General features: G+C 43.9%; 2 protein-coding genes across 2 annotated transcripts in view; one reads left to right on the top strand and one right to left on the bottom strand.

Annotated features, from left to right (window-relative positions):
- The window catches only part of RHCE (Rh blood group CcEe antigens), a gene marked incomplete at both ends in the record, with an annotated part of 37,428 nt that extends 35,402 nt beyond the window's left edge, over positions 1-2,026 (top strand). Inside the window, one exon of the mRNA XM_080691351.1 lies at positions 2,000-2,026. Within this exon, the coding sequence (XP_080547477.1) occupies positions 2,000-2,026 (27 nt within the window). The remainder of the gene's footprint in view (positions 1-1,999) is intronic.
- Positions 2,027-4,240: 2,214 nt separating this feature from the next.
- Positions 4,241-20,035, bottom strand: TMEM50A (transmembrane protein 50A; the record flags this gene model as incomplete). The annotated part of the gene is made up of 6 exons (XM_080692491.1): positions 4,241-4,286; positions 9,043-9,103; positions 9,485-9,577; positions 12,713-12,780; positions 15,679-15,791; positions 19,943-20,035. The coding sequence occupies 6 exons, from the start codon at positions 20,033-20,035 to the stop codon at positions 4,241-4,243; spliced, it is 474 nt and encodes a 157-aa protein (XP_080548617.1).
- Between the last annotated feature and the right edge of the window lie 250 nt (positions 20,036-20,285).

Raw genomic sequence — 20,285 nt, 5'->3', positions numbered from 1 at the left:
TGCAGTTCTCTGCAGGTTTAAAGCCCCGCCGTGCCACACTTCTGCCATCCTGCTTCTGATTTTAAACCAATTTGGTTCTAGATACACAGGAAAGGTCCAATAGATGCTTGTTCAACCAGAATGAGGAGAGCAGTACCTTTTATTATTATTATTATTATTTTTTGTAGTGGAGATACAACCCAGGGGTGTTCTACCCTCTGAACTACAACCCCAGCTCTATTTTATCTTTTATTTTGAATCAGAATCTTGCTAAATTGGCCGGGCGTGGTGGCGCACGCTTGTAATCCCAGCATTTGGGAGGCTGAGACCAGAGGATTGCAGTTCGCAGACAGCCTCAGCTACTTAGTGAGGCCCTGTTTCAAAATAAGGAATAAAAAACAAGGCAGGAGGTGTAGCTCGGAGGTCAAATGCCTTTGGGTTCCATCCCCAGACCCACAAAAAAAAAAAAAAAAAAAAAAAAAAAAAAAACTTGCTAAATTGCAGAGGACCTTGCTAAATTGCTAAGGCTGACCTCAAACTGCCATCTTCCCATCTCAGCCTCCCAAGTACTGGGATTACAGATGTGGGCCATCACGTTTGTGAGAGCCATCTGTTTTTTTGTTTTGTTTTGTTTTGTTTTTGGTATTGGGAATGGAACCCAGAGGCATTCTACCTGAGCAATACCCCAAGACCTATTTTATTTGGAAACAGGGTCTGGCTAAGTTGCCAAGAGCCTCACTAAGATGCTGAGGCTGTCTTTGAACCTGCAATCTTCCTGTTTCAGGTTCACCAGTGTGAGCCACCATGCCCAGCAAGAGCCATCTTTTTTTTAAATTTATTTTTATTGGTGCATTGTAATCATATATCACATTGGAATACAAGACTTGAGAGGATATACAAGCACACATCATCCAATTAGCCCTCATCCAGTCCCCAACCCATTCCCTCCCCCCCCCTCCATCCCATGCTTGTTTGGTGATTAACTTTGATACATTTATGTACCTCCTGCGTTTTTAAGGAGGCTCCACCCTCCCCTATTCCATACCCTCTGATTGGTCACCTTAGTTGCTTCACTATAGGGCCCTTTCTATAACGTGACCTCTTCCTGTTGCCCCTTTCCTCCTAGTTATTGCTGATTAGGGGAAGCATCTGGTTTATATTTTCTGCGATATTTCTCTGTGCATGCCGCATTGCAAGTACCGATCCCACTCTTGACGGCCCCAGTAGTGGCCTGACTACCCGGTGGACTGATCCAGACCTCACTGGCTCAAGCAGCGGCCTTGCCTCATGGGAGGCCCCGATCCTGGCCTCGCTGGCCCCCACACCGGCCTAACCCCTCGGCTGGCTCTGATCCCGGCCTTGGTGGCCCCAGCACCGGCCTAGCCTCAGGGCAGAAGAGCCATCTTTTTATGTAGGAAACCAGCAGGGTGTGGTGGTACACATATGTGATCCTGGTATGTGGGAGGAGAGACACGAGGATCACAACCTCAGCAACTTAGGCCCTCTGAAATTTAGTAAGACCTTGTTTCAAAGTTTAATCCCCAGAACCACACACACACACACACACACACACACACACACACTTGGGTCCTTGTGATGAAACATTTAGGTTAGCATCAGTGTGGAGCTGCAGGCGTGTGGTGGTGCAGGCCTGGAATCCCAGCGCCTTGGGAGACAACCTGGGATGATCCAAGCTGAGGACAGCCCGGGCAGCCTAGCGTGGCCCCACCAGTACAAATGCAAAGTTTAAGAATAGGGGAGTTCAAGCTGGGCGTGGTGGCGCACACTTGTAATCCCAGCATTTGGGAGGCTGAGACCTGAGGATCGTGGTTCTCGGACAGCCTCAGCTATTTAGTGAGGCCCTCTGCAACTCATTGAGACCCGGTTTCAAAATAAAGAATAAAAAATAGGGCAGGGGGTGTAGCTCGGAGGTCGAATGCCCCTGGGTTCCACCCCCAGACCCACAAAAAAAAAAAAATAGGGGAGTTCACTGTAACAAAATGTTTGCTTTGCTTTACAGTTTCCTCGCTTGGCTGTTGGATTTTAGACAGACGCCCACGAGTGGCGAGCTGACTGATCTTGGAGGCAAGGCGGCTTCTTCTCCCTGTTGTCCCTCTTAGTTTGTATGTGACACACTCGTTACAGCAAAGCCTCCTTATGTGTGTGAAACAAGGTCAGAGATGTGATATTAGGAAATAAAAAGACTGAAAAGCTGCTTAGGTGGTAATTTAATAGTAATTTTAAATAATGTTTGAGGGCTGGGGGTGCAGCTCAGAGGTGGTATGCACCTGGTTCTATTCCTAGTACTGCAAAAAAAAATAATGTTTGATTTTGTTCAAGATGATGCTATCAGCATTTTAGGTTGCAGACACATAACTAAGGTTTGAGTTCCATTCTATTGACAACTGTCAGATTCTTCCTCATATGCTTAATAAAGTGCGCTATCTAGTTAACTTGCTACAGATCAGATCCGCGATGGACCTGTGCACAGAAATTCACGAGCGATGTCACGGGGGACGACTGCAGTGCTGTTGTGTGGTCGTGTCCTGATGGCCCGACAATGTTCAAAACCCGCAGCAGCCGGGAGTGGCGCACGCTTGTAATCCCAGTACTTGGGGGGCTGAGACGGGAGGATCACAAGTCTGCAGCCAGCCTCAGCTACTTAGTGAGGCCCTACACAACTTAGTGAGACCCTGTTTCAAAACTAAAGAAAAAATAGGGCTAGGGGTATAACTTTGAGGTAGAATGCCCTTGGGTTCCACTCCTAGTACAAAAAAAAAGGAAAGAAAGAAAGGAAAAGCCCACAGCACAGCCAGCTGTGGTAGCACACTCCTGTAATCTCATTACTTGGGAAGCTGAGACAGGATTACAAATTTGAGGCCAGCCTCAGCAACATACTGAGACTATCAGCAATCTAGCAAGACTGTTTCAAAACAAAAAAAGGGCCACACACCATACACATACACACACACCAAAAAAAAAAAAAAAAAAAAAAAACCACAGTCTACAGTATTGCAGACAATGATAGCTGATTTTTTTTTTTTTTTTTTTTTGTACTGGAGATTGAACCCAGAGGCATTCTATCTCCAAGCTATATCCCCAGCCCAATTTTATCTTATTTGGAGTCAGGGTCTCACTAGGTTGCTGAGAGCCTAAGTTGTCACTGCTGGTTCAATTCAATCCTCCTGTCTCAAGGTACTGAGGTTACAAGCATGCACCACCACACCTGGCTCACATTTAAATTATCTAAGATATAGTTTGTTTCATGTTCTAAAAAAGACATTTCAAGCCGTAATTCTGGAGAATATATCTCCTAGTTTGGAGAGGAAGGGAGACTGGGGGACAATAGAGCTCCACTGAGGGGCAGGCTGCACTTAACCAGCTCTGTTGAACTTACTGGTTCAGTTCAGAGATAAAATGAAACAGAGAGTCCAATTTATTATCAGAACAAGAAAGAAAGAAATCTTGTCATGTGAGCAAAAGACTAGATGTCAAGTCTTAGGAATTGTCACCTGAGCTGGGCACTGGGTGTCAAGTTCCAGAATTGTTACCTTAACAAGAGACGAGGTGTCAAGTCCCTGCCCATCTGCAAGGTGGAGTGAACTGTCAGTGGCCTCCAGCTACAGCCCCCTCCCCGGGATCCGCGACACAGAGCCCCACGGCAGGGACACGGAGCCTGGTGGCCAGGTCATGGCTCCCCTCTTCCAACACGTTCACTCTTCCTTTGGGGGACCCTCAAATGCTACTTATGCAGAAATGTTTGCAGAATTTTTTGCAAAACCATATAAATCAGACACAAAGTGTGATGAGAAAGAATTCTGACCACTGAATAGTTTTAAAAACAAGAAAATGTTTTTATTTTATTTAACGTTTGACACAGAAGAGGCCACATTTAAATAACACATCAAATCTTCAGAGTACTGCAGTTTTGGGCCTTGGGCCACTCATACCAATGAATCCATAATTTCTTTTGTACTTTCTTTTTATTTTTACAAATTATACCATGATAAAATTTGACGGAAATTACTCATGTGAAAGTTTCCTTCGGTGTTGAATACGTTAATTAAATGCATACCCCAGATTTTGCTGCTGCTGCTGTTTACATGGGGAGTTCTCAGGACTTTAGCATCACGCATTACGTAACTGTAAGCTGAGACTGCATTCAGAAACAAGTTTAGAAAATGGCATTACAAAAGACTAGGAGTGAGCGGTAAAAAAAAAATCCATGCAGGGCTGCTGTGCTGCAGGGAAGGGGAGGCTTTTACTGCCATAAGTCTTCAGTGCGACCAAACTTAAAAACCAGTCCTCTGTGGAGAAAACAGAAACATGGGCATGACTGCCTGGAGTTGCAAAGGAAGCGACACGCACACTGAGGACGGGAAGTAAGCAACTAAGGTAACTGAGGAGTTGTGCAGAAAGCATGTGACATGGGACCTAGCGAAACAGAACGGCCCGTCCGGGAAGGGACTCTCCCATCTTGCTCAACATACCATCATCTTCCCCAACCACAACTTGGGAGCTGGAGACAGGTGTGATGTTTTGAGAAGTCAACTGATGTTCAGGATCTAACCATCACACGTCTCGCTCTGTCAGATTCATTCAAAAAGCCTTGATGCTTTTGTTTTTATTGCGGCACAGAGATGGACCCCAGGGCAGCACCACCCCTGCCCATCACGAGTGTCCTGGTGTGCTAGAGGCTAGGACCACAGAGATAAGCTATAGGCCTGCGCCCCAAATGCTCACATCTGATAACGACGTGGTAAGAATGGGCGGGGGAGGCACATACACCAGATGTTAAGGGAACACAGAGGCACAGGATCTGAGCACAGAGGCACAGGAAAGGCCTTACAGACTGGTAATGTCTGAGGATGGGCTTTGATGGACGAATTTTTTTTTTTTTTTTTTGGTGGAACTGAGAATGGAACCAAGGGGCATTCTATCTCTAAGATACACCCCCAGCCCTATTTCTTATTCTTTATTTTAAAACAGGGTCTCAATAAGTTGTGAAGGGCCTCACTAAGTAGCTGAGGCTGTCCGCAGACCACGATCCTCCTGTCTCAGCCTCCCATGACTGGGATTACAAGTGTGCGCCACCACGCTCAGCGTGGTAGGAATAGGAGTTAGTGGGATGATAACCAAGATGTTTCAGGAGGAGGAGACAGTACCCCAGAAGACAAAGAGACATGATAAGTCACGAAGCCAGGGGTAGGGGTGTAGGTTCTTGCCTAGTACACCTGAGGCCCTGGGTTCAGTCTCTAGCACCGCCAGAGAAAGAAAACAACATCCTATTGGGTGTGGTGGCCGGCACCTATGATCCCAGCTCCTGGAGAAGCAGAGGCAGGAGGATAGCTCGAGTCCAGGAGACTGAGACCAGACTGGGCAACACAGCAAGACATCCTCCACCTCAAAAAAACACAAATAAAGCCAAGAAACCTACAGGAGCCGCAGGAAAAGCCCAGGCTACTGCTGTGTCAGGACTGTGCCACCCTCCTCTCCTCACAGAGCTCCAGCCTGGATTGAGGTGAAGGGTGTCATCAGGCTTCAATTAGAGAAGCACCAAGGGCAACTACATGCACAGACGGGATCTGAGGTGCAGCAGAGCAGGGTAGAGCAGCACAGCTGGCTCACAGCTGGAGAGAGGGGGACAGCTGATGGAGGCAGCCAGCCAGTGGGGCCAACTCAGGGGCCGACCCCAGGCGCCTCAGAGCAGGGCAGGTTGGTGTGCTCCCTGAGGGGTGGCTGCTCTTCGGCCTTACGCAATGAAGCGCCTGTGGTTATTAGGAGGAGCAGCCCCTATTTTAAAGAACTAGCCAGGCACGGTGGCACACACCTATAATCCAGTACCTGGGAGGCTGAAACAGGAGGACAGCAGGTTCTCAACCAGCCTTGGCAACTTAGCATGACTCTCAGCAACCTAGTAAGACTGTTAAAAGAAAAAAAAAAAAAAGACTAGGCGTGGTGGCGCACACTTGTAATCCCAGTGTGTGGGAGGCTGAGGCAGGAAGACTGCAGGTTTGAAACAGCCTCAGCTACTTAGTGAGGCCTTGTTTCAAAAGAAGAATAAAAAATAGGGCTGGGAGTGTAGCTATTTGTATGTAGCTATTAATGCCCCTGGGTTCAATTCCTAGTACTGCAAGAAAACAAGAAAAAAAAAAGCTGGGCCTGGTGGCAGGCAACTGTTAATCTCCGTGTTTGGGAGGCTGAGACGGGAGGATTGCAGATTTGAGAACAGCCTAAGTAAAGCAGCGAGACTCAGCAACCTAGTGAGACCCTGCTTCAAAATAAAAAATACAAAGGGTGGACAAGGATGTAGCTTGGACACAGAATGCCCTGGGTTCAATCCCCAGTAAAATACACACACACACGCACATGCACGCACACACACACGCGCGCGCGCACGCACAATTTGGGTCTAGCTGATTTAGCTGATTGTTACTGTCTGGGACCAGGAGTTTCTAGAACTTCCGGTTTCTCAGCAAAGAAAAATTCAGATTTTTATGACAACTCTTTTGATTTTGAAATGTTATCTCAATAATAATACCTTTTTCTTCTTTTGGTGGTTCTGGGAATGGAACCCAGAAGCACTCTATCCCTGAGCTACACTCCCAAACCTATTTTATTCTTTATTTTGAAACAAGGTCTCACTAAGTTGCAGAGGGCCTCACTAAGTTGCTGGGGCTGGCTGAGAACCTGTGATCCTCCTGTCTCAGCCTCCCAAGTACTGGAATTATAAACGTGTGCTACCATGCCTGGCTCCAATAATAATAATTTAAAAATACTGCATAGGCTAAATACAACAGAACCGTGGGCCAAGTTTGACCAGGTGGCCACTTGTTTTAATCTCTCCTTTAGACAGCTCAGTGTCTCAAAACACTGAAAGATGGGAAATAACAAGGGAGCTTTGTTTCAGAAGGAAACTGACAGTGAGAAAAAGGTCCCCTTTAGTACCAACATTGTTGCCTCTAATTCTGCAACAGCAATTTCTAACCTTTGCTAAGTACTGTTTTACTGTAAGTCAGAATGGTAGACAATCTGCTAAAGCTATCCTGATAAATGTCTAGTAGCTGAATTTAATTTCAAGTTGTTGAAAATATTTTCATAAAACTGAATTTGTTTTTATATCGAATAATAGTAATAAGTGAGAAATTACCCAAACTTGCTGCTTATGAACGTAACTGATTATAACTGATGTGGGATAAGTCAGATCAGTTTCAAAGTTTCTGAGAAACTGTAACTAAGGTATGGACTTTTGTTCCTCTCCTCACTGGAAACATAAGTTTTCCTCTTCATCCTCAGCTCCCCTTGTCCTGATGCATTAACATTTTAGCCAAAAGCAGCATCTCAAGGAGGAGCTTACTTTATGCTTCTCCCTGCTGGAGAGAGCGCTTAATCCAGAGGGCAGCCCTTCGCCCCTCGGGGCTGGCCCTTGTGAATCCACCCCGAATCCACTCCCTCCCTTGGCTAACCCTGTGGGTGCCGGATTCTCCAGAGTACTGGAGCTCAGCGTGCCCGGTCCTTCTTTACAGCACAAACCTCAGCATTACAACTGGAAAAATACCCTGCACATCAGCACACAGGCCACGTTACCCGAGGGAATAACAGACTTTCTCAAATCTTATTTCGTAAGTAAGGGGGCAGGGTTTATTCATTTTATATTTTTCAAGTATAGTGCTACAATCTTTTAAGAGAGGAAGGAAGGAAACAACTAGCACTAAGCAACTGGCTGAAGACTTAGCAAAGGAGAAAATTATTATTTTCTGCATACAAGTCAATGGCCTACTGGGTGTTATGGTGCACATCTATGTAATCCTAGTACTTGGGAGGATGAGACAGCAGGATCACAGTTGTTCAAGGCCAGTCTCAGTAACTTAGTGAGACCCTGTTTTAAAATAAAAAGGGCCGGGTGTGGTGGCACACACTTGTAATCCCAGCATTTGGGAGGCTGAGACCGGAGGATCGTGGTTCGCAGACAGCCTCAGCTACTTAGCGAGGCCTTTTGCAACTCAGTGAGACCCTGTTTCAAAAATAAAAGGACTAAAAATTAGGACTAGGGGTGCAGCTTGGAGGTACAATGACCCTGGGTTCCATCCCCAGTACCACCACCAAAAAAAAAAAAGCAGTTTCCCTAGCCTTCTTTGGATTAGGGCCGCCTCCTCCCTCTCTTTCTCTCCCTCCCTTCCTTCCTTCCTTCTTTCTTCCTTTCTTTCTTCTGGTTCTAGGCACTGAACCCAGGGGCATTCTACCTCCAAGCAACACACCCAGCCCTTTTGTTTTGAAACAAGTTCTCTTTAAGTTACTGAGGCTGGCCTAAAACCTTGATTCTCCTGTCTTAGCCTCGCAAGAACTGGGATTACAGGTGCGCACCACTGGTGCCCAACTGATTGGGCCATTTTGAAAATTTTGATGAAAGCCACAGACTGCTCTCAGAAACGAGCAGAAACAGTCATTGCTTGCACATGTAAACGTCTGCTGACTCCTGCAGAGCCCACCTGCAACACTGAGGCAGTGAACTCCTGAGACAGAGGGGAGGGGAAACACAGGCCCTGGGCCCTAGGAAGGAGGGACGTTGAGACTAGAGATGGAAGCACGGGCCGCTCGGGCATTTAGTCAGCTTGTCATCCTAGCTGCATCAGAAGGATGGTTGCCAGAGCTTTTCTCCACAATTCAAATCCCACTCACAGGTTCCGATGACGTCAACAGTGGAAGAACCACCAAATGTACCAGAAACCGAATTCGGGAGAGACAGTTTTAAGCAGGTTTTTTCATTAAAAGCAACTGTCAGAGAGCTACACTGGAAATGAACACCGTCCTTACGTTATGTAACTAAATTGAGATGAATCACAGTTACTCATTAAAGGGAGGTGGTAGCAATTTAAAAATGAATTATGTTCCCAATGTTGGCAATGAACCAACCCATGTAGTAAAAATAGCCTTTCATTATTCACATTTTATGAAAATAACACAGGGAGGGGCATTAGACAAGAGTAAATTATGCAACTAAATATAGTAAAGGGCATAAAAGAAACTTATGAAAAATAGATGAAGAATGCAGAACAAACTTACCCAAAAAAGATAAAGGCATTCTGGAAAAATACAGCAATTCCAGGATATACTATGGCTTTTTCTGTTAAAAAAAAATCAATTATAATATTTAGAAGTTTATAACCTCAAAATATTTGCTTTCAGATATAATGGCAAATGTCAGTTTTCCTGCCTGACATAATTAATTTCTCTGGTAACTCTCAGCAACTTAGTGAGACTCTGTTTCAAAATAAAATATAAAATAGGTTGGGGGCGTAGCCTTGAGGTAGAGGCCCCTGGGTTCCATCCCAGAACCACAAAAACAAAACATACAAACCAAAGCAAGTACTGATGAGGGAGGGGAGCCCCACTCATAAATTCACTGTTAGTAGCTGACCCATGTATATGAAAAAACCTTTGTTCTAATCAACTTCAATGCGTTCAATATTACACTGACGTACAATGAAACAGTGTTTTCTCTTACCCTTAGCAACATAACCTCCAAAGAGAATCCACATAGATGCAATCAGAGACCCAAAGGCCAGCATGAAGCCAATGAACAGCCAGATGCGAGCACCTGAGAAGAAACGACACTTTTCAGATTGGTTCTCACACGCAAGAAAGTGCTTCAATAAGCTTTCCAAAAGAAAACATCCACGTGGGAAAAATTTAAAGTCTCAAATAAGAACAGTGGGGGATATATGAAGGGTCTGTCACTAATGGAGACGTTGGCCTTTTTCTTCTTGGCTAGTCTGTCTATGTGTGGGGGGGTGCAGCTTGGAGGTAGAATGTCCCTGGGTTCCATCCCCAGTACTGCAAAAAAAAAAAAGGAAAAGAAAAGAGAAAAGAGAAAAGAAAGAAAAGAAAAAAAAGAAAAAAAATCACAGTCAATGATACAAAAATCAAAAAGCTACTAAATTGAAATTTATTGTGGCTAGTACTTAGGAAAGTTGCATTAAAATTATGTTAGCAGAGGAGGAAAGTCAACTTTTAAACCACCTTTACGTAATATTTATGAAGATTTGCTATAAATAAAAATGGGATCCTATAATCCCAGCACACGGGAGGCTGAGTCAGGAAGACTGCAGGTTGGAGGCAAACACATGGTAACTTAGAGACATTTCAAAAATAAAATACAGCAGGGGGTAGAGCTTAGTGATAGAACACCCTGGGTTCGATCCCCAGTACCACCAAAAATAAATAGCTTAATCAGTATCTTTCCCCTCAAACTTGGAGTGACCCTGTAAGCTGCGCCACACAGGCTACAATCTGGCACCTCGGTTTCACAGCCATGGAGTCCAGGGACTCAGCAGCTGGAGAAGAGCCTGCATAAGCACAAGTACCAAAGCTCTGTCTTGCTCAGTTTTGCAAGGTGAAAAGAGTTCTGGAAGACTGGCAGCCCAATATGAATACATTCCTAAGCTGGGCGTGGCGGCGCACGCTTGTAATCCCTGTGCTTGGAAGGCTGAGACAGGAAGATCTCGCAGGTTCAAAGCCAAAAATTAAAAAATAGGTCTGGGAGTGTAGCCCGGAGGTAGAAGGGCTTCCAGGAACCCCAGTACCACCAAAACAAAACAAAACAAAACAAAAAATATGAATACATTCTTTCTGATCTATACCCCAAGCCTTACTTTACTGTTTATTCAGGAGCAGTCTCACTAAGTGGCTGAGGCTGTCCTTGAACCTATGGTCCTCCTATCTCAGTCTCCCAAGTACTGAGATTACAGAGATGTACCACCATGCTGAACATTCAATACATTCTTTTGTGTGTGGGGTTGGCAATTACTAGGGATTAAATCCAGGGACATTCTACTTCTGGGCTACACTGCTAGCCCTATTTTTAAAATCAATCAATCAATCAATCAATTTATTTTTGAGGTACTGGAGATGGAACCCAGAGGCATTCTACCTCCAAGCTATACCCCCAGCCCTATTTTTTTTTTTTTTTGAAACAGGATCTGAGTTCCAAAGGGCCTCACAAAGTAGCTGAGGCTGTCCGTGAACTGCGATCCTCCTGTCTCAGCCTCCCTAATGTTGAGATTACAAGTATGCGCCACCACACCCGGCTTTTTATTCTTTATTTTGCAACAGGGTCTAAGTTGCAGAGGGCCTCATTAAGTAGAAGAAGCCTGTCTCAGCCTCCCAAGTACTGTGATTACAAGCGTGTGCCACCACAGCTGGCAGCCTTTTTTTTGTGTGTGTGTGTGTGGTACTGGGGGTGGAACCCAGACGCTTTCTACCTCCAGGCTATATTCCCAGACCTATTTTTTTATTTTATTTGGAAACAGGGTCTCACTAAGTTGCTGAGAGCCTCACCAAGTAGCTGAGGTTGGCTTCAAAACTGCGTGATCCTCCTGTCTCAGCCTCCCAAGTGCAGGGATTACAAGTGTGCGCCACCACACGCTCGTGGTGGACCTTGTAAGGACCTTGAAACAAGGTCCTTAATGAGTTGCTGAAGTTGGTCTTGAACCTGTGATTCACATGTCTCAGCCTCCCAAATATTGGAATTAAAGGTGCGCGCCACCACACCTGGCAGACGATCTTAATACTTAATACTGAACTGTACATGTAAAACTAGTTAAGATGGTGAAATGTGCACCACCACACCTGGCATAGGATCTTAATACTGAACTGTACCTGTAAAACTGGTTAAGATGGCGGATTCTGCCAAGTGCAGCAGTGAATACCTATAATCCCAGAATCTGGAAGGCAGAGATAGGAGGACGAAGATTGGAGGCCAGCCTCAGCAACTCAGTGAGACCCTGTTTCAAAAAGAAAAAGAAAAATGGCTGGGAACATAGCTCTGAGGTAGAATGCACATGAATTGATCACTAGTAACACACACACACACACACACACACACACACACACACACACACGACAGTGAATTTTATGTGTATTTAACATATTGGGAAAAAACAGCTCTATGATTCTATACTATTTCAAAAGTTAATTCAATAAAATACAATCAAAGGAAAGAACTTAAATGGTGTAGTTTAAGATAATACACATTTTAGAGCCTGGCATGGTGGCGCACGCTTGTAATCCCAGCATTTGGGAGTCTGAGACCGGAGGATCGCGGTTGGCAGATAGCCTCAGCAACTCAGTGAGACCCTGTTTCAAAATAAAGAATAAAAAATTGGGCAGGGAGTGTAGTTTGGAGGTCAAATGCCTCTGGGTTCCATCCTCAGACCCGCAAAAAAAAAAAAAAAAAAAAATTAATACACATTTTAGTCAGTCAGGCGTGGTGGCGCAAGCTTGTAATACCAGAGCTTGGGAGGCTGAGACAGGAGGATCACACAGGTTCAAAGCTACTGAGTGAGGCTCTCAGCAACTCAGTGAGACCCTGTTTCCAAATAAAGTATAAAATAGGTCCGGGGGTATAGCCTGGAGGTAGAAAGCCCCTGGGTTCCACCCCAGTACCACACACACAAAAACCCCACACATTTTATTCTGCATGTGCCACTGCGTGCTGCTCTCTACTGGACCTTGTGGACATTACTAGCCACCTGCTACTGCTCACATGCTCCAAGCTACAGAGTACTCTGCACTACAGAGCCAATTCTGGCCAAATGTGACTTCAATTTTCTGCTTTGGAATCTACAGCCTCTGCTCTAGGTACTGCTCCACCCATGTCTGATCAGGGCCCTTCCACGTGTAATTCTCATGAAGGGTGAAAACCAGTAGTAAGATAACGTTTGCACCTACTTACCTGTTTGACCCAGACAACCTTCACTGTAACTATCGCCCCGGACTTGTCCATTTGATACTGCATTGATCCTGTGTGGATAAAATAAAACAAGGACTCAGGATCTCTGACTCCAAAAAGCTGTGTATGGCATCAAATGATTAGATACAGTAAGCCTCAGCAAGTAGTGAGACTCTCTGTGAGACCCTGTTTCAGAATAAAAATAGAAATAAGGTTAGGGTACTGCTCAGAGGTAGAATGTCCCTGGGTTCTATCAAAAAAAAAAAAAAAAAAAGGATCAGAGAGCTGGCACCGTGGTGCATGCTGTAATCCCAGTACTTTGAAGGCTGAGGAAAGAGGGCCGCAGGTTCAAGGCCAGCCTCAGCAACAAAGCAAGACTCTCAGCAACCTATCGAGACCCTGTTTCAAAAAGAGAAAGAAAAAGAAGGACTGGGGCCATAGCTTAAAGGCAGAATGTCCAGGTTCGATCCCCAATACCACAAAAAGAAAAAAACAATCAGAGAGTTTATCTTCTGATACTAGTAGAGTTATTTGAGGATGGGGGTCCAGCAAAATGAGTATGAAAAAAAATGAAGATGAAGATGTAGAGGAAAGGGGGACTGGAGTTTCTTGATGACAGCTCTACACTTGGTTTACACAATAATAAATTCACACGGACATAGACAGGGTTTCTGGGATGGGGAACTCTACAACAAATAAATATTACTGGAAATCTGGGGAAAACTAAGGGTGTAAGAGTGGCAGGAAATGCAAAAAGAGAGAAAAGTAGCTAGAAACTCTAGGAAAAACATATGATTAAATCCAGGGCCAGTCCTTTTTACTTATTTTTGTTTTAAAGAGGGTCTCATTAAGCCAGGCATGGTGGTGCACGCTTCTAATCCAGCATTCGGGAGGCTGAGACAGGAGGATCATGGTTCTCGGACAGCCTCAGCTACTCACTGAGGCTGGTCCCAAACCTACAATCCTCGTCTCAGCCTCCCAAGTACTGGAATTACAGACCTACAGCACCACATCTAATCTGCTTCCAGCCTTTATTACTTTTTTAAAATTTTGAAACACGGTCTGTTACTGCACACTGGCTTCACACCTGTGATCATCTCTTTCAGCTTCCCCAGAAGGCTAAGTATTAGCCTATAAAGTAAGTAACCATCCAAATTAGAACAGTATTTAAGAAGAATGAAGTGGAGCACATGCCCATAACCGCAGGACATGGGAGGCTGAGACAGGAGGATCCCAAGCCTGAGGACAGCCTCCACAAGCAGTGAGACTCTCATCTACTTAGCAAGACCCTGTTTCAAATAGGGCTGGGGGTGTAGATTATAGACCCACAGTATAAAAAAAAAATGGGTCCTAATCCAAATTCTTATTCTGTCAGTAAGGGAGGGAGAAGAAAGGCGACCAGAAACTCCAAGAAAAACAATACTAATAAAGGCATAGTCCAATTATGAAACTAACTTTACTAAAACCATCGTAATGACAGCTTCCTTGACTCTGTAACAGTCCTATGCCTCCTGCAGACATCTTATAGCTCCTTTCTCTGCTATTCTTTTCTTCCTTGCATTTAACATCTAAAATGTTATAACTTTCTTTTTAGTTACCACCTGCTTCATTCATTAGAGTATAAATTCCATAAAGGCAGGGATTTTCCTGTTTTAATCAGTACTGTATCTCCCGGGTCTAGAACAGAACCTGGAATATAAAAGCTTGGAAGAATGAATAACCCTTTAAATGAAGTACATTTTTTTAATCTAAATATACATTTATTAATACTAAGCCGGGCTTTGTGGCGCACGCTTGTAATCCCAGCATTTGGGAGGCTGAGACAGGAGGATTGTGGTTCATGGACAGCCTCAGCGACTCCTTAGTGAGGCCCTTTTTCAAAATAACAGAATAAAAATAGGGTTGAGGGTATAGATCAGAGGCAGAATGCCCTTGGGTTCCATCCCCAGTACCACCAAAAAAAAAAGTGTATAAATTCTAGCAATACAAAAATAAAAGGAAGCTGGGCGTGGTGGCGCACGCTTGTAATCCCAGCATTCGGGAGGCTGAGACCAGAGGATCGCGGTTCGCGGACAGCCTCAGCTAACTTAGTGAGGCCCTCCGCAACTTAGTGAGACCCTGTTTAAAAATAAAGAATAAAAAAAAAAAAAATAGGGCAGGGCAGGGGATGTAGTTTGGAGGTCAAATGCCGCTGGGCTCCAGCCCCAGACCCACCCCCTCGAAAAAAGAAAAGAAATAAAAGGATAAGCTGGACATGGGGGAACGCACCTGTAATCCCAGCGCTTAGACGGCTGTGGCAGGAGGATCGCAGGTTCAATGCTAGCCCCGGCAAGGTAGTGAGACTCTCAGCAACCCAGCAAGACCGTTTCAAAACAAACTCAGAGTTAGAATGCCCTTGTGTTCAATCTCCAGTACTCCCAACACACACACAATAAATAAAAGGATGGCTGAGAAAGGCTGGGAGACAGTCATGGGAGAGGAAAGATGGAAGGAAGACAGGAGAGAGGAATGCTTTTTTTTTTTTTGGTATTAGGAATTGAACCCAGGAGCATTCTACCTCTGAACTATACCCCTAGCCCAATTTTATTTCTTATTTGGAAACAGGGTCTTTGTAGGTGGCTGAGAGCCTCGCTAAGCTGCGGAGGCTGGCTCAGCCTCCTGAGTACTGGGATTACAAGTACGCACCACCACAACCCCAAGCAGCAGAACATCACTATTCTTTTTTTTTTTTTTATGGTACTGGGGATGGAACCCAGGGGCCTTCTACCTCCGGGCTACACTCCCAGATCTAGTTTATATTTTATTTGGAAACAGGGTCACTTAAGCCAGCGCGGCTGGGTTCGAACCTGCGGCTGAGTTCGAACCTGCGGTGATCCTCCTGTCTCCGCCTCCCAAGTGCGCCCTGCAATTTGATAACATTTTAAAATGGTAAAATCTCTGTAGATGGTGTCAGTAACAAAGATACTTACATTAGAAAGGCTATGGTTGCTATAACCCCACAGGCATGGTAGGAGTGGTTGAACTCTTCCATGGTGGGATAAATAACAGCTGCATCTATGATGATCCACCAGCCTGTGAAAAACTGAAACAAGAGCAGGTGACACCACAGAGAATTTGTAGCAGTATCCTATCTTACTGGCACAGTATCTAAGTGAAGAGATCCTTTTTCACCAATTTCAAGTGTCTCTTGGATGTTCCAGCAGATTCTTGCATATAATTTATGCAGGGCTAAATAGCTAATTAAGTACTAGGTACCCTTAACCCTCTTCAAGTGTTACTTTATATTGTTTGAAGTCTTTAATCTTGCAAACTAGAAACAAGTCATGACATGTCATGGAGAAAGGGAAAAAATTACTCAGATGGCAACCAACAGAAGAAACACCCTGCTGTAGATCACAGGGCTCTGGGAAGACACCCTTAAACATGAAGGAGAGCTGCTTCAATTAGCATGCGCAGCGACGACGGCTGGCGGGACTTCAGCTGCCCGCTTGGCACGGAGGGAGCAGCAGCTCTGGGTGCTGCTCTGCCTTCTGGTGCATTACAGCGCGGCCTATGGATGCTTCAAGTGTGAGTTAAGTTCAGCGTGAAAGCCACATTGTAATTTATCTTATTGAATTTGGTTCTTAAAATATTATCAAGGGTGAATATACGAGGAAAAAAAAAACAAAACTGCACAAATATTTTTATCATCCGAGAAGAAATTTACAGGAAGATTCTATTTACTAAATTATGACAAGTAGCTTAGAAGGTTTTGAAAGTAAACATCTTTCCTAACCCTACTCCCAACCCTGCCATATTCTAATAATTATTTAAAAATAGCTATTTTAGCCGGGCATGGTGGTGCATGCTTGTAATCCCTGCGCTTGGGAGGCGGAGACAGGAGGATCGCACAGGTTCGAAGCCAGCCGCGCGCTGGCTTAGGAGACCCTGTTTCCAAGTAAAAATGTAAAAATAGGTCTGGGAGTGTAGCCCGGAGGTAGAAGGGCTTCCAGGAACCCCAGTACCACCACCAAAAAAAAAAAAAAAAAAAGAAAAAAAAGCTATTTTAAGCTGGGTGTGGTGGCACATGGCACACGCTTGTATTCCTAATACCTGGGAGGCTGAGACAGGAGGATCACAGATTTGCAGCCAGCTTCAGCTAGTGAGGCCCTCTGCAACTTAGACCCTGTTTCAAAAGAAAGAATAAAAAATAGGGCTGGGGGTGTAGCTCGAAGGCACAAATGCTCCTGGGTTCCATCCCCAATACTGGGGGGAAAAAAAAAATCACACTGTGGCCAGGCATGGAGATGCATGATTGTAATCCCAGTATTTGGGAGGCTGACACAGGAGGATCACAGATTTGCAGCCAGCCTCAGCTACTTAGTGAGGCCCTCTTAATGAGGGAACTTAATGAGTGCCTCTTAGTGAGGCAACTTAATGAGACCCTGTTTCAAAATAAAAGAATAAAATAGGGCTGTGGAGCTGGGTATGGTGGCTCACACTTGTAATCCCAGAATTTGGGAGGCTGAGACTGGAGGATCGTGGTTCGCGGACAGCCTCAATACTTAGGCCCTCCATAACTTAGTGAGACCCTGTTTCAAAATAAAGAATAAAAAATAGGGCAGGGGGTGTAGCTCAGAGGTAGAATGCCCCTGGGTTCCATCCCCAGACCCTCAAAAAAAAAAAAAAAAAAAAAAAAAGGGCTGTCGGTATAGATAGCTTAGAGAATTAGAATGCCCTGGGTTTTTCATCCTCAGTTCCACAAAAATAAATAATAAAAATAGCTATTTTAGGCTAATCAAATCATTTTTATTGGGTAATAGATCCATACACTGTTAATGATTTTTTATTGGCTAGTGTGAGTAATGGCTCATTTTTGTTGTTGTTGTTGTTGTTTTGTGGTACTGGGGATGGAGCCCAGGAGCATTCTACCTCCGAGCTACACCCCCAGCTCTATTTTTTTTTTTTTTTTTGTAGTGGGGATGGAACCTAGGGGCATTATTCTACCTCTGAGCTACATACCCAGCCCCATTTTTTATTATTTATTTTGAAACAGGATCTCACCGAATTGTGAAGGGCCTCACTAAGTAGCTGAGGCTGTCTGTGAACCACAATCCTCCTGTCTCAGCCTCCCAAATGCTGGGATTACAAGTATGTGCCACCATGCCTGGCTTCACTTTTTTTTTTTAATACTCTGTTCAATGTATTCAAAATATTTTCTTCATAGACTAAAATGTAAAAGCTTTAAAATATATATATATATATATATATATATATATATATATATATTTGTGTGTGTGTGTGTGTGTGTGTGTGTGTGTGTGTGTGTGCGCGCGCGTAGTACTGGGGATTGAACCTAGAGGCATTCTACCTTTGAGCTATAGCCACAGCCTAATTTTATTTTTTATTTGAAAACAGAGTCAGCTGGTTGTAGTGGTGCAAGCTTATAATTCCAGTACTTGGGACAGCAGGTTTGAGGACAGCCTCAGCAAGTAATAAGACCCTGTTTCAAAGTAAAATATAAAAAAAATAGGGCTGGGGGGTGTAGCTCGAAGGTAGAATGCCTTTTGGTACAATCCCCAGAACCACCTGAAAAAAAAGAGAAAAAAAACAAGGTCTCTCTAGTTTGATGAGAGTCTCACTACCTCCTGAGGCTGTCCTCGAATCTGAGATCCTTTTGTCTCAGACTCCCAAGTACAAAGATTACAGGTGTATACCACCCACCACACTTAGCTAAAAAATATTAAGAGCAGCCCAGCTTGTTGGTGCCAGCTCTAATCCCAGCTACTCAGGAGGCTGAAGCAGAAGTTCAAGGCCAGTTGAGGCAATTTACCAAGACCCCATCAAAAAAAAAAAAAAAAAAGGACTGAGGCTAGACCTTAGTGGTAAAGTGACCCAGGGTTCAATCCCCAATACTGTAAAGCAATACTGGGCTATACTCCCAGACCTATTTTATATTTTATTTGGAAATAGGGTTTCACTAAATTGCCAAGAGCCTCACTAAGCAGCTGAAGCTGGCTTCGAACTTGTGCGATCCTCCTGTCTCAGCCTCCCAACACGCCCAGCAAGGGACTTTAAATTTAGAGAGAGAGTGTGTGTGAATTACTGGAGATTGAACTCAGGGACATTCTACCACTGAGCTATACCCCCTGCCCTATTTTATTTGAAACAGGGTCTCAAGCTAGGCATGGTGGCACATGCTTATAATCCTGGTATTTGGGAGGCTGAAGGAGGATCGCAGGTTCAAGGCCAGCCTTGGCAATGTAGAAAGGCTCTCAGAAACCTAGTAAAACCCTGTTTCCAAATAAATAAATAAAAATCAGGCTGGGGGTGTAGCCTGTAGGTGAAATCCCCAGTACAAAGAAATAAATAGGGTCTCACTAAATTTGAGAGGGCTTCACTAAGTTGGTGAGGCTAGCTGTGAACCTGCAATCCTCCTGTCTCAGCCTCCTAAAGTACTGGGATAACAGCTGTGCGCCACCATGCCCAGCTTAAATTTAGGATTTTTATTTATTAGTTTAGTCAAAATTTACTCTTCAGAAGCTGGGAATACAGCTTAGTAGGAGAAAAGTGTTAAGTCCTGGGTTAAACCCCAGGCAATAAAATTCTTGAGGAATTTGCAATGTAAATAAAGATTTCATTTTGCAAATTACTTCTAAGCAATATATTTCAGTGAGTTTCCTCATTTAAAAAATCATGAGATTGAAAAGAAGTTAATTCTGAATTATGAAGTATAATCATATCACTTGACCGGTTTTGACCTGCTTCTTTCTTCTATTCTTCCCTGTACCTTATTGCACCTCATTAAGAGAAGGCATAATCCATATAATGAACTAACATATAAATATAGAACATTTTAAAAATAGAGAAAACACAATGTTTTGTCATTTTTATCATATAGTTAAAAGAGCTCAACCAATCTATTAATCAAATTTCAAACAAGAAACAAAAAAATCAACATTAAAATAAACTTAGTGAACTGGGCATGGTGCTGTATGCCTATAATCTCAGTACTTGGGAAACTGAGCCAGAAGGATTTCAAGGTTCGAAGCCTGCTTTAGCAACTTAGTGAGACCCTGTTTCAATATAAAAAAATTTAAAAATAGGACTAGAGGTGTAGCTCGGCGGCAGAATACCCCTGGGTTCAGTCCTCAATACCAAAATATATATATAACAAAAAATTACACAGAATTCAAAATACATAAACAAAAACACCCCAAAATAAAGAATGCCAAAATGATCGATGCCACTTACCAGAACACCAGCAGCGATGGAAGCAATCGTATTGCGTTTCTCCCCCCAGTCAATGCATTCTGAGCATCTCATACCTTCTAGAAATCCAGACATTTTTTTGGGTCACTTAAAAACAAAACAAGCAAAACTAAATATAGTATTTCCGTTTACTTGTTTCAAACCTGACTCATGTTCCTGAAACATAGTTACCCGTTCAGGAATAACTAAATGCAGGTGAAGTGACTGAGATTACAGGCATGCCTGAGAATTTTTCTTGGGAACTTACATAGTTTATCATAAATTATGTTTCTTCATATCCAGATTAAGAAATTGGACACTGCACTGCAGGTTTTACCTCTACTCA

This window comes from Muscardinus avellanarius (genome assembly GCF_963383645.1).
Source record: "Muscardinus avellanarius genome assembly, chromosome: 3".
NCBI classification, from domain to species: domain Eukaryota; kingdom Metazoa; phylum Chordata; class Mammalia; order Rodentia; family Gliridae; genus Muscardinus; species Muscardinus avellanarius.
The sequence above is the reverse complement of the archived record's forward strand: the minus strand, read 5'-3'. Positions and strand labels throughout refer to the sequence as shown.